The sequence below is a fragment of the Macrobrachium rosenbergii genome, chromosome 45 (assembly GCF_040412425.1).
Source record: "Macrobrachium rosenbergii isolate ZJJX-2024 chromosome 45, ASM4041242v1, whole genome shotgun sequence".
NCBI lineage: Eukaryota > Metazoa > Arthropoda > Malacostraca > Decapoda > Palaemonidae > Macrobrachium > Macrobrachium rosenbergii.
Genome location: NC_089785.1, coordinates 18,709,896 through 18,724,509, shown reverse-complemented (window position 1 = coordinate 18,724,509; position 14,614 = coordinate 18,709,896). Strand labels below are relative to the sequence as shown.

At 36.8% G+C, this 14,614-nt stretch overlaps 1 protein-coding gene across 5 annotated transcripts in view; it reads right to left on the bottom strand.

Annotated features, from left to right (window-relative positions):
* Window positions 1–1,940: 1,940 nt before the first annotated feature.
* The window catches only part of Hcs (holocarboxylase synthetase-like protein), a 75,655-nt gene continuing 62,981 nt past the window's right edge, over window positions 1,941–14,614 (bottom strand). For 4 of the 5 annotated variants that reach the window (XM_067088553.1, XM_067088554.1, XM_067088557.1 and 1 more), the window contains 8 exons: window positions 13,837–13,990; window positions 12,837–12,999; window positions 10,934–11,119; window positions 10,254–10,433; window positions 9,500–9,635; window positions 7,842–8,117; window positions 4,695–4,908; window positions 1,941–3,832 (listed from right to left, as the gene is read on the bottom strand). In XM_067088553.1, coding sequence (XP_066944654.1) covers window positions 3,652–3,832; window positions 4,695–4,908; window positions 7,842–8,117; window positions 9,500–9,635; window positions 10,254–10,433; window positions 10,934–11,119; window positions 12,837–12,999; window positions 13,837–13,990 — 1,490 coding nt within the window. In that variant the 3' untranslated portion in view covers window positions 1,941–3,651. The remainder of the gene's footprint in view (window positions 3,833–4,694; window positions 4,909–7,841; window positions 8,118–9,499; window positions 9,636–10,253; window positions 10,434–10,933; window positions 11,120–12,836; window positions 13,000–13,836; window positions 13,991–14,614) is intronic. The other variant, XM_067088555.1, reaches the window with a different exon arrangement.

Sequence of the window (14,614 nt, the reverse complement as noted above, 5' to 3'; positions counted from 1 at the left end):
TTGCCTTGTCAAGTGAATGCCTGTTTCCACACTGTAAAAACAAAAGGCTCCAGAATGAGATCATGTTTACAGTACAGTACTTCAAAATTTAAAAGCAACAACAATCACATACTGCTTAATATAAAATTTTTAAACAAATATATTTATGTACATATTCCTACCTACCACTTTAAGAGCTCATAGTAGAGTTGAGTGTTTATTCATAATAAAGACATTCAATGCAAAATATATTCAAGTTTAGTATGTGGCTACACGTAACTATCTCATCCTTAAGGTGACAACAGAGAATATTCATCAAGTACAAGTTTAACTGACTTTAAAAGTTTCAGCCGAAATGACATAAACCCTAGGGTATACAACAATCATTATAATATGTTTAAGGAATGAACTAGACGGGCAGAAATTCTCAAGTTTACACAGCAATGTAACATGACTTATCAAAGTCCCACACAATTTCAGTTTCCCTAATCTATACTAACACTAATTTCAGTCTCACAAATACTTAACTGAAAGTGGAATAACCAGTGGAATTCTTATGTCAGATACATTCCCAGCATTCTGAAGTGCTTTGAAGCCTAACCCACAAAACGTACATTTTAAGAACATAAAATGGTGAAAGATCCTTCTCAATAAATAGCCCTGAACCTCATTATTTGGAGATGAAATTCAAGAAGGGAAAATACAATGCACTTATAAACACAGTAATATAAAACAAAGGTATTAATAACATCTCGATCAAGGTGACTGCAACTTACTGTGATTGAAACTTGCTTCCATACCAATCTCAAATAGCTTTTCTATTTTCATTCAGTATTCCCAACTATACACCAACATCTTCAAATTCACTGAGAGTACGGTACTTTCTTGATTAGGTTTTTGGTGATAATTCACCCATTCATGCCTTTGATTTCTATACCAAGTGCAGTATCAACATTTTTTCTAGTGCACTTGATCTCACACTCCATTCCTATCTACAAAATTTTAATTCTATTAACCAAGTGGATAAAAATCAAAGCTCAGTTTTTCCACAAATGTTTCTGCTAACCTTCCATGCACCTCAGTTGTGTGAAATATAAAAAAAAATTGCTCTCCTAATCATTATAATGTTAGGTGATTTTGTGTACCAAGACTTTCACTGATGAGAGAAGAAAATAATAAAATCAACCTCATTTCATAAAAAGAACGTTATAACTCACTTGAATGGCTGATGCCTTTAGTCTGGGAAACCAGTGTTGCACTGGAATCTGTCTTTGCTTTCAGTTCTTTGAAGAATATCACTACCATGCAAAAATATGTAAATATTTCATATGAAACCACAATGACTGAAGAACTTCTTTATGGTGAACTTCATTAAAAATAATCAATGGCCACAAAAAATAATACTAACAACATATTCTAAAGTTAACTTTTCAATCTGTGAATGTAGTGCAGTATATTGGATCCATTCTGTTAATAACCTTATTTTGATATTAATATGAAATTTTTAACAAGTAAATCAACCGTCAGTGTGAGCAATTAATTCAAAGCCTTTACCATACTAATAAATAACTAATACTCTTTCACGAAACTGTTACTTTCAAACTAAAACAGAAATTCAGTCAAAACCTTTGAGTAGCTTAGCTGCAGCAACTACCGAACAGTTAATTTCCATAGTTATTTTAGCACGACATACTGTACTTCCTTACATGAGAACATACAAACTTTCTTAGTGTGTTTACAAACACTGCTCCAGTAAAAAGGTCACTTGCCTGCAACATCTCATATCCTCATCACGTGCTTTCATCATAACTACTTCTCCCTGTCTCTCTGCACAAAACACTTTCATACATACACATCACAAAATGCCTCTATTTCACTATACAGGTGGCTACAACAATGGTAGTTAGGAATTTTAAGTTAGTGGTCTAGTTTGCACATTCCACTTACGAGCTGCATTTCCATTTTCCGTGTGATATCAATCTAATAAAACATCCCTCAAAGGATATCTTTTCATCATCCCTAACCTAACCTAAACAAACCTCTTCATGTAACCCCTCTTGAGAAGTGCTTATTTCATCTCCCATAGGCTAATCACACATTCTCATATACCTCTCTCCATAGCTGCCTATTGCATTTCCTGAAATTATACTTCAGCGCTGCCCAACAACTAGTTATTGCAACTTCAGCTGCTTAGTATAGTACAGGTGGATACTGTAAAGTGTACCTGATAACACTTTACAAAGGACCTTCCACAAACCGCTTCCCATTTTTCACTTTCTCCTCACATGAAGAAGAACAAAACTAATGATGTGCACAATTCATTTTCGACAGGCGTATACCGGGACAAATATGTTCCAGATACATCTGCCTCCAAGTACACAACCCATGCTTGCTCTCCAGACTTCGTGTAAGTGGGAAAGTGCTCAAATAAAAATATTACATAACATCGGTAACTTCAACAGAAACAAGCAAAAAATTAATATGCACTGTACTCCAAATTTTGCTTATCAGAAACGACGAAAAATTCCAGCAATTGGTCTCTAATGGAAAAGATGAATGAAATGGAAATAAATAAGAACCTCATTCATGGAAAAGCCAATAATAGTTAATTCCAAAACATGTACAAAATTGTGACTTAACACCTAAAAGATACAAACTTTATTTATAGCATTAATAATAACTAAACTGCTAAACAATAAATTTGCAATAACGTCAATGCAAATTTGAGACGCTATAAAAGAAATTACAGCTCAATTGGCAATATCTTCTACGTTAAGGAACAATGGTAATTCATCACTGAACAGATTGTTAACTATTCTAATTTATTTCTCTGAAGCATTAACATCATGGAGACTTGAAAACTGTCATGAACATAAGAAATGAATATTCTCTATTCTCCCTTTTGCCTTTACTGTACTGTACATTGGACTAACAAACACTCTTTGAGTCCTGTATAGATTTCTGTAGCAATGGTTTATTGCTGCACCAGTAACAATATAAAGCCCTAACTTATAAAAAACACTTAGTAGAGTTAAATGCACAAATATGCTGGTATTTGACGTCACACCTCGCGCCATTGGAATTCACAGCTCTACTTACAATGTGTGTGGCCTTGAAAATCTTTTCTCCTATCCCTGAAAACAATATCACTTTCCTTGACAAAATATTTTCAGAGCCTTTCGTAAAAACTGCAGTCATTTTCTTAAGCACTGAGTCAGCAGAAACTTTACAAATCGACGTCAGATAAGCTACGGCACGTATCAATTTATACACTGATAATAAAGCACTTAAAACTTGATTTTCCATTCCGTACTTATAGAAAATATAAAACACTAAAACATAAAATGACCACCATTTAAAAAATACATTATGCATAACCAAATGTTCTCTGCCATGCATCGTATTCCAAAGCCATAAATGCTGGCAAAACATTCTCAACAGCCCAGCACTTTTGTGACATTTCCACTTTAATGGTAAAGGATGGACCCTTTCTAAATCTGCACCAAGTCACAGCAAATCATTCTTCACTCACAAAATCACACTGCTGTGTTGGCATTTTTATCTGCTCTCCTTGCAAATGTGAATGTCATAACAAGCACATTATGGAAAAGAGAGTATGAGGTTGCAGAAACCTCGAAAAATAAGTCCTCAGTATCTTGTGGTGGTGAATACCTAATGACGACACTTGGAATAGATCAAGCCTTCCATCATGTTGAATGAGTTTCCATCTGGGTGCAACGTTATCAAAGCTCCGGATATCAACTGAGCCTCAAGGAAGCCAAAGTTGTCCACACCAGTGATGATGGCTGATTCTGACTTGAAGTTCTCATTTTGTACAATTACAGTTGCATTGCTATAAAATATGAGGCTCATTTGTAGGTACTTATTACTTGTATAATCATTATAATTTATTATTGTTATTATTATTATTATCATCTTCACCAAATTCTCAGCTTACAAGAAAACTATAACCAGGCTGGCCAGAGGGACTACTATATGCTTTATTCAAATCTATATTCTATGTTTCAGAAATTTGAGAAAAGTGTTCATGACAATGATTGAGTCAGACAGAATTTCTTCAATTGTTTTGAAACCAATGTGGTTATCTTGAAGACCAGTAAATAAAATTCTATATAAATTAAACTGGTAAACATAGATAATTAGCAATTTTATTCAGATCCCATAATTTTTTATCTACTCTCAGTTATTAAGATTTATTTTGACCACCTCGATCTTTACAAAGAATATTTATATTTCATACTTGGCTTGAAAAGAAGAATGGGTCACACAATAGGGTTTGAGAAACAACAGTGAGTGAGTAAGCCCTTGACATGACTAAATTAAATAACTTTGTCTACTACATGACCTCTCTCTCCTAGACCCACTTTTGAAAACCTCAAGGTGGCCTCATTCAATTCTTTTAAACTGATTCTATTTCAGCTACTTTACTGAATCTCTTAGACATCCAGTTATTATCTAACAAACTGCCAAATTTCCCACCTCTTCCTTCAATTTATTCTTCATTCCCTGAGCCTCAGATACCTTGTTTGGTTTAGGCATATCATTAAAAAAAAATCATTGTACAGTGTTATTCATTATTCATTTACAAAACCCAACAGCAGGCAAACCTTTTGGAAATTTGAAACAATAATATCAAAGAACTCTGCGTAAGGCGAACTTCGGCAAAGAATTTCTGAATGGTGTGGGTTCCTTACCTGTGTAACCAGTACTTGTAATACTTATGGACCACTGCCTCTGGCCCACTCTTCTGGAAGTCATTCACAAGCTGTTCGAAGGCATTGAAGGTTCTGGCAAAGAAGACTTCTCGCTCCAATTCAGGAAGATTCGCATCATTATCTTTGTTATGTTGCCGGATGGCATCATTGATGCAGTATGTGGGATTACTATTGGACAGATTGATACCACACCCTGAAAGTGAAATCCCAACAGTTAACAAACAAATAACTGAGGCATCACAGGGTTCCTCCTTTTAAATACACTGAATCTACCACATATCCTTATGAATTATTGTAGAGTAACTACATATATTGCATGTGATTTCCATCCATGTTATATCATACCATTCAAAAAAGCTTAAAAATAATTCCTAGACATTATTAAACCCTTTTATCAATAAATTTACCTTTTCATATTTTACGTATTGCTGTTATTTAGCAATTTGGAATTATGCTGACTGGAATCCTAATTTGAGCAGCCAATTCTGCCCTAGTTATTTGCCATTTGCTTAATAAATTCAGAGCTGTGCTTGTTATTCATTGCTCTTTTATATCATGGGCACTCCACTCTTTGGAAATTTGACAAGCAAGTTCAAGGACTACTTGTTCCACACAAATTATGATCATAATGAATAATATCTAATTACAGTGGAGCCTCGGATTTCATTCGCAATCTGTTCCAGAAAGTCTGACGAAGTCTGAATCGTACAAGCCGAAGCAATAATTCCCATAAGAAATAATGTAAACCCAATTAATCCGTTCCAGACTGCCAAAAATATATTTTTTTAAATATGTTTTATAAAGAATATAGTTTTACATACAGAAAACAATGAGAAATAAATATAAATGCCTAATGAAATGGATAAATCAACACTTAACATCACTCTTACCTTTACTGAAGACTTGTTAGTGTATGGAAGATGGAGAGGAGGGGAGGGGGGGGGAGGAGAGGTTATTGTTTGGAAGGGGAATCCCCCTCCGTAAGGACTTCAGGTATCAAGACCCTATCTTGGGGTTACTTCCCCTCTTAGTTTTTTACTAGCACTATCTGGAGTTACTTCCCCTCTTCATTTTTCACTGGCACTAGGACCAGCTTTGAGAGTCACTGGACCCCTGTCACACAACAAAACTGGTCTGAGACATCTGTTTCTGGCATCTCTTCAAGATTTGCCTAAAATGGTACAAGGCATTGTCATTGAACATGTTGCAGATGTAGCTTGCACCAGCTTTGCTAGGGTGATATTTCTCCACAAAACTCTGCAAACCACTTCACTTGGCACATGTCCTTAATCACTGAAAAAGGCTCATTATTCCCTCTCTCTTCCTCCTCCTCCTCCTCTGATTCCTCATCTGCTGTTTGTTGCTGTTCAAGCTGAAGGTCTTGCAGCTCTTCAGTGGCTAACTCTTCCCTGTGGTCGTTCACCAACTCTTCCACATCCTGGCCACTCACATCCAACCCATTGGACTTCTCCAAAGACACAATAGATTCCACAACAGGTGTAGGGTCGTCGGGCTAAAACCCTTCAAAATCATTCTAGAGGGCACATTCTGGACACAGTTTTCTCCAAGCAGAATTCATTGTCCTGGAAGTCACTCCCCCCACCCCCAACCCATATCTATAAGGCTTATGCAATTGAAGATACTGAAGTGATTCTTTCAGAACTCTCTTAGGGTCAATTCAGTGTCTGAGGTTACTTCCAAGCACCTTTGAAACAGTGCTTTGGTGTAAAGTTTTTCGAAGTGTGAAAAATTCTAGGTGTTTCCTCACACTCGGGCCAAACACTTCATTGAAACACTCAATGAAAATTTGCCTCGTGACCCATGCCTTTTTGTTAGCCTTCCATATCAGACACAATACATTTCCACTGGTTTTTCCACAGAACAAGAGTTAGCCTATCATTCATAGGCTTCTGTCCTGGCAGTGGATTTTCCTCCTGCGTGATGTAGGTCTTCTTTGGCATTTTTTTCCAGAAGAGGCCTGTTTCATCACAATAGAAGACTTGTTGGGGAGGAATCCTTCAGCCTCTACTTATTCCCTGAGTTCCTCAATGGATTCTTCGGTCCTACGTTTGTCGGAACTTGCAGCCTCCCCATGCCTTACCACACTCTGTATGCCAGTTCGCTTTTTTGAATTTGTCGAACCAGCCTCCGCTGGCCTTAAATTCACTAACTGCCGCACTTGTTGTGAGCATTTTCTTAATAAGATTTGCAAGCAACAGCCTTGTCTTTTCGCAAATTAGCGCCTCAGAAACACTATCTCCCACAACTGTTTTTCGTTGATCCACACCAACAGCAACTTCCCAACATCTTCGACTATTTGCGATCTCCGTTTCGCTGATGAAGTTAACCCTTTCGCAACATCAGCTTCCTTGATTTCTTTTTTCTTCGCCAGGATGGAACTGATTGTTGATATGGGCTTCCTGCACATCCTGGCAAGATCAGCCACACGTACACCACTTTCGTGCTTTGCTACAAGTTCTTCCTTACATTCAATCGCATTTCTCATCTTCTTTATCGAAGGGATGGCACTCGGAACTTTCTTTGGCCCCATGGTGGCTTATTTAGCAGCTGCACTCAGTCAAAAAGTACAAAAAACAATGAACACGTGGGGTGATGCAGATGAACGTGCGGGGTGATGCTCACTCAACGAGAGACAAAGGCAGACTGGGTCATGAGAATGCATGGGCCCGGAACTGAGCATTTCCAGCTGTACGATATCAGAGCAGATGTACGAAACCCAGGAAAAAATTTTGACAAAAAAAGTCGACGAAAACCGAATCGTATGAAAACTAGGGCATACGAAAACCGAGGTTTGACTGTATTCAAATTATTCTTCATAAAGTCCAAGCATCCCATGATAGCTGCATATGTATACCACAAAGACAGAGTCTAACTGTTTTGAAATAAGCAAGACAAAAACAGTGCAATGAACCCATACTGATATTATATGAAGCAGAGGATGAAAAGTTCTAATGGAGTTCTACAATGAAAAGTTTCATATTCCTGAAGAAATCTGAAAATATTTACTCCCAACCACACATTGTAGGTAAGAAATTTTCTAGTATCACTGCTAGACATCATTGGCATTACTTCTGATATACTACTGTATATTAAAATATGACTTACCTATATTTGCAATGACCACGTTTCCCATAGTTGAGGCCTCAACTATCACACCGCCAATTTTAAGGTCTCTCCCTATGTAAATATCATTAGGCCACTTCAGACACACAGGTATATCACTGTAACCAGGCTGGTCTCTCACTGCATCAGCCACAGCAATGGCTATCAAGTGTTGGATGAACGAGAGATGTTGCCCAAGGGTGGACGAAAGCGCAACGTGCAGCTGGATCGTAAACATGGCACAGCCTAATGGCGACAACCATGCATTGCCACCACGACCTGAAAAATTCAAAATACTGCATTGAAATTCGTCTTCTTCTTAGTACGACTTTAATCCTGTCTTCCTGCTTGGGTCTTCCCTCTACAGAATTCTATTGCCGGCATCTACTTGTTCTATGTCCATCTAATTCTCTGCCTACCTCTAGTTCTTCTACTCTCCATAGCCATATCATATGCTCTCTTAACCAGAGCGTCTTCATCCCTGCAAACTACATGACCATACTACCTCATCCTACTTTATCTAGCTTCAACTATTATTTTACAAACACCCACCGTTTCCCCTCATTTCTTCACTTTCAATTCTTTCCAGAAATGCCACTCCCAGGATCCATCTCAATACTCTCATCTCTGCCCTTCCCAGGGCTCCCTCTTTACTTCGCATTGCTCGTTTCTGTGCCATACAGCACCACTGGTCTGATTACTGTTTTGTTAACCTTAGTCTTAAGCCTCTAAAAAATCTTATCAAGAACCACCCCTGGAACCTGCCTAAGCTGCTTTAATTCTCTGGTGCACCTCCAGTTCACATCTATGCTCTCCACTCATGACAGAAAACAAATACTTGAATCTATTTGCCTGCTTTAAATCCCTTGCCACGTTTTGACCTTACTCGTAGTTTCTCTCTTTCCTCTGTGCTGCTTACCATTACTTCTGTTTTTGCACAATATTAAAGATGGTATTGGCAAACAAATATTACATTGATAATTAACCAAAAACAATACATAACTTATCTCAGAACAGCATAAGAAAGATGATATGACAAATGAGGAAGTGGCAGGGGGATGTGATGTTCTGCAAATGGAAATTAGATCCAGATCTCAGAGACTGAGATAGTTTGAATGAGTCATGAATAGGGATGAGGGAACCATGTGCCAGAAAAGTATTAAGGCAGGTACAGGAATAGGATGATGCCAGCATGAGGGCCCAAATAGTCATGGAAGAGGAAGAGCATAGATAACCTGATGAAAATTCAAGCAGCAAGCATACAGAACCATAGTGAAAAACAAATGTACTCAAGGTGATGAGTTACTTACTTCTGATGATGAATTAATCACAACAAATGTGTACTGTGCTGGTAAACTCGTGTTAATGACATATGATTCCTCCTAATACAAGACAACTGACCAACGTAAAACCATATCTTTCAGAAAAAATCCAATGACAAAATATATTTGTAACAAACTAGAACACAAATAAAACCAAAAATTTTCAGAATAAGAAAACATTCATTTGTGCATATCCAAACAAAACTGCAAGCATGAAGCCCACTGTGGTAACTCTGGAGCATCACAGCTTATCATTACTTGATCCAAGGAGCTATTCCGCACTGCCTTTACAAGGCACTACAGTTTGTAATTTGCATCAATGTCTATTATTACCATTACCTTTGCCATGAGTTTGTTGAGAAGGAATGACTACTAGTCCATTCAAAAGGGGTGGATGTCCAGCAGTAACCCTCATACTTGATGACATTACATCGCAGTATATGAGCAAACGCCCCACAGATGTTGTCTTTAAGGCCTGTAAAAATTTCTTTAGTTAATACCCTTTACAGACAATATTAGGAAATAATGTAAGACACTTCTTTAAACGCAGCAATGATTTATAATTTTGGATAAACATGAAGTAGGACTTTATTTTCCTGACTTTTAATAAATTTTGCTATAAAGCAGAATCAACCTGTAACAACAGCGGATTCCCAAATGCATGATGAATTTATATGTTCCATTGTTCATAAAAATATACTATAATATAAAGACATTTTACAAGACCAGTCAGTCACATTGTAGACTTTAGGAAGGCTGGTCCAATACGAGTTGTTCTTAAATAAGATGTAGTACAAACTGGGCAAAATGAAGGAAAGTAGTTGAACAGTTAGCTGAATAATGAACATAAGATTTATAAACAACCTCACAGCTCATAAACAATCCTATGGGTCTTAAACATCATTAGGTGTCATTAACAATAGATTACGACTACTTTAAAATAACCATAACGATTGAAATTTAACCTGTTGAATTTTTCATGAGTCTACACATCCAATTAAAGAAGAGTTTTCTGATGTTCGCAACCTATGCGTCATAAAGAGGTAAGATGATGGATTTATTCCAACTCAGCAACAATCATCATTCAACTTACTTCATAGTACTTAACAGTAGAAAAGGTCATGGGGCAAGCATTCATATAAATTGGGAGAATATGTTCATCTGGCTTCTGTGGAGTTTCTCCTGAGGCTATGAACTGGATAGTTAGCTGAGGACGTTTCAGTTCTTGACCTTCCATGTGAGGCTTCAAGTGTGTGAGTAGTTCTTGCTTTAGCTGTGTAAAACAAAAATTATGTTTTAATGAAGCAATTTGTTTTTACTCAGTGTTTACACAGAAATGTAGTGTTTATTATATGCTCTAGCATTATGGTGATGATTTTTTGAATTTAAGAGACCTATAACTCTCCCTCCAAAATTACATTACAGAATTAACAGACCGATTACCATCCTTACTTATGTAAAAGTAATTTTTATTTTAAAGTAAAATTTGGTTGTGGTGTATTAAATTTAAAGAGAGTTGTTTGCAACTTTAGTGACTGAATGCACATACAACATTCACTGAAGATAAATTTCATTCTTTCTAGAAAATTAGAACATTATTTATGAAGTAGAATGCCGGTACCTACATATCTCAATTTTGTCGCAACATAAAACTAGGTTTTTCATGTTAACGCACCTGACAGCCTAAAACAGAAAAAAATGTTTAAATACTAAGCATCTACACACTATGGGTACAAGACACACACACTTTCAGTACAGTATTAAGATTTTTACCTCATGTCTGCCTAAAGCATAGGCTGCAGTAAACAACGACGCTGCGTTTGTCTGTGTAGTGTCCATACTCAGTTCCGTGGATAACAGGTCTCTCAAAATTTCAAGACGTGCTTCATTGCTGGATGACAGTTTGGCACTAACCTCGGAAGCTCCAAAACATTCTCTTGGGTCTCGTTCTAAGTGCACCTAAGAACGAGGAAAGTCATCAGCACAGATTTTTCAAACAGATGTAAAACAATGCTTTCCAGACTCAAAGCATCAACACAGGCAGAGTTTCGGGCGGGTTCCGTTTCTGAGGGTGTGATGATAACAGAAAATAAAACCGAAAATCGGAGATTTCGGCACTTTTTCGGCGATTTTCGGGGGTTATCGGCGCCGAAAAGTGCGATTTTCGGTTACTGGCGCCTCTGTTAGGTATGTATCGGCGCCAATACCCACTTATCAGCGCCGATAAGCGGAAATCGGCAATTTTCGGCGCCGAAAATTGCAGATTTTCGTCGCTAGACAAGCCCCATAAAACCGGATCACTGTTAACCGAGTCCACCATTAAGAAATTGCCTGTATTAAGAAAAATGTTTATACTGTATTGCACTTCAAGAATACACTCTTCTTTTTCCAAGAAATACTTGGCAAGCCAGCAGGCCTTACAATAAGACCACATCTTTCTGAATAATGGGATTTTTGGTAACCAAAGCAAAAGGTATATTAGGTATTTTATATTAATAATATACAGTACACATTACTTTACTTGGTTATTTAAGGCACTGAGAGAAATAGCTTTCTAAGAGCAAACATAATCTTTTAAAAAATAAAAAAATCATTCAGACATTCTACAACACAATTATTTCTCTCCATTATTTATTTTGTACTATAATCAGTGTCATATTCAAACTTCCAAACAGCCATAAAATGACATGAATTACTTTCTGTTAATAAGATTTTGATGGCAAATGGAAAAATTACTTGGATATATCTATATTAGAATTCTGAATTCTCTTAGTAATGATCTCACATCAAAATATGCCCCTAATTTAAAGTATTGATAAAGTTACAGTAAACAAAAACAATTATTTTGTTTATGCAAAATGTTAAAAATTCTTTGACTACCAACTGTCAAATAAAATGTACAGTACAGCATTCCTACACTCTGGAGTCCATACACTTATCTTTTACATTATGATAATGGTTTCTGGCTATGCCACTTTTTTATAATTGATGCCTTTTGCAGAAAAATTTCTTATGCTCAATGATAATTGTAAAATATAGCTTAGCTTAGGCAAAAAGATCATATGGAATTACCGTTAGGGACGGGATATTTAAATGTTCAAGTTTAAACTATGATAGTAAAATTGAAGTTAAAATTGAAGTTGTTGGTTTCAAGCTGTTGCCTCTCGTGCAGACGTCAGCCCGGTAACCCCAACACCCCACCATGTCGTCATTCATGGCAGTAATCATCCAGTAGACAGTCTCACAATCTGCTCTTTGAAGGGGAGTGAGCGCTGTTCCCCGAGAATACGAGGCCAACACATTACCAACTGTACTTGCCAGACGGTGTAAAAGGTCTTTGTTACTTATCAGAAAGCCAGAACCCCGTAACACCTTCATATGCTCAGTTAATATTGGGATTATGAATAAAAATAATTTCCCTAAAATAAAAAAATATAAATACAAACTCGCACGTTTCTAAGATGGAAGCGGATTCAGGCCATGTTTCCTGTCTTTTTTGATGTTGTTTGATGAGGAATTAACTCTAAGGGTTTTCAACATTTTTCACTAAGGCAAAAGGGGGCCTGAAAAACACAAAGATGGCAAGTGACCTACCACTTTAGCCAATGAACCAAGTTGAATACCGCCATTAGTATAGACCTGGAAAATGCTATTACTTGAATGCCCTGCAACTCACCTGAGAAAATACAGCTTTTCCTTTACTTCCATGAAGTTTAGCTGACAGGAGTGATGGGGCTCCCCATGTGTCATCTGTTGCGAGAATGGTCAGGTTGAGACGATGGCGTCCACCCCACTCATCTGTTATTTCGACGTGGGTAGGCTCGACACTCACAGCAGATCTGTTTCACAAAAGGCTTTACAAAACAACGGGGGAAAAGGTGCACCTCATCACAAAGGAAACGACAAACCAACTCTTGAAAGAATTATAGGAAGCATGGAAACTGAACTGTCTTAGCACATGTTGCTATTGAAAGCTCAGAAAACTAACTTGTGAGATTTATTTGTTCAATAAATTTTGAAGAGCATGTTACCAATCAGTCCATCATGAAACCTACAAAGAAGAAATCATGCTTTAAGTTCCAGTTATACTTAGTTCTATCTGAAATAATCAAACGACATATGCAGTTCATTGGGGGCAATGATGATGATGAGTTCATGAACAACCACAAAGAAGTAGAGGCAAATAAGAAAATGGTGAGGCAATATTACTGTACTCTAAAAGGTATGAAATTCAACCCTTCACTCAAACCCAAAAAATACAGAGCTCCAAGGAATGATGATTTTCTAATAAATGCATGATTATCAATGAACTATCATAAAATGTAATCATTATGAAAAACGCTAGACATTAATAAAATTAATTTTCTAAAGCTTTGGAACTATTCATGCTTGGTAACCTTTACTACATTATCTACAGTAAATGAGTTTCACCATTTTGAAAAAATGGTCATAGTGAAAACTGTAAGCAACAATAATAACACGGTATATAAAATCCACATTATTTTTTTAACTGAGCTTAAACTAGTTGATATAGTCAAACGTCAAGACATACTAGACAACCCAGACAAATTTCTTATCATGAAAGTCATGGAATATACATCTCTATTATCACTGCTATTCAAAACTCTGTCACTGACAGCAGGTTTCCACAGCAATATTAAATCACGTCCACTCACCTGCTTGGGATTGCTTTTGGCTTCTCTACCTCCCTGGAAAAGCGTTTGTGTTGGGGCGACGAATGGAAGCAGTGCTGGTGGTGCAACAGTTGAACACCTGACCACTGATGGTAACTCACTGATACAACTGCTTGTTCTTGTACCTCCACTGTACCTAGAATGTCCAATCTTTCTTAGGCTCTCCTGACAAATTAATGCAGTACAGTGGCTCGTAAAGTCTTCAATAATTACTTGCCCAATACCTGTGTAGCCATATTCACATGTCCTGTTTCTATGGCATGTTTCTTTAATGCAAATACAAGACACCTATGTTGTACTTAAAATGTTCTTGACTCTCCAGTTAAGAAAAAATATCACAGCATAAACTAAGTTAATCTAAATTTGTTAGAACATCAATATGATTGTCACTGAATATTTTCTTATTTTTTCATTAAAAATACATTTATATGAGATTCATTACCTTAAAAAGCTATAAATACTGAAAACTTCCAGTTCAGTTACAGACCTTTACTCTTCATAAAACTATTACGTACTGTACACGAAAAAGAAAACTGATATTCCATTAGATGCAAACCATTAACTGCTTTACCTACACTGGAAATCATATCCCTAAAACTGGAGAAATGCAAATTCATAGGATTTGCAAACTGACTCCTCATCCCAAAGTGTTTAAATGTGGTACAGAGTGCCATGTTTATCCTCATGATCTGATACAACTACAACATGCAATGTTAACCACAAGGGTCATGATAAAAAGTTGTTGATTATGTTTACGCTC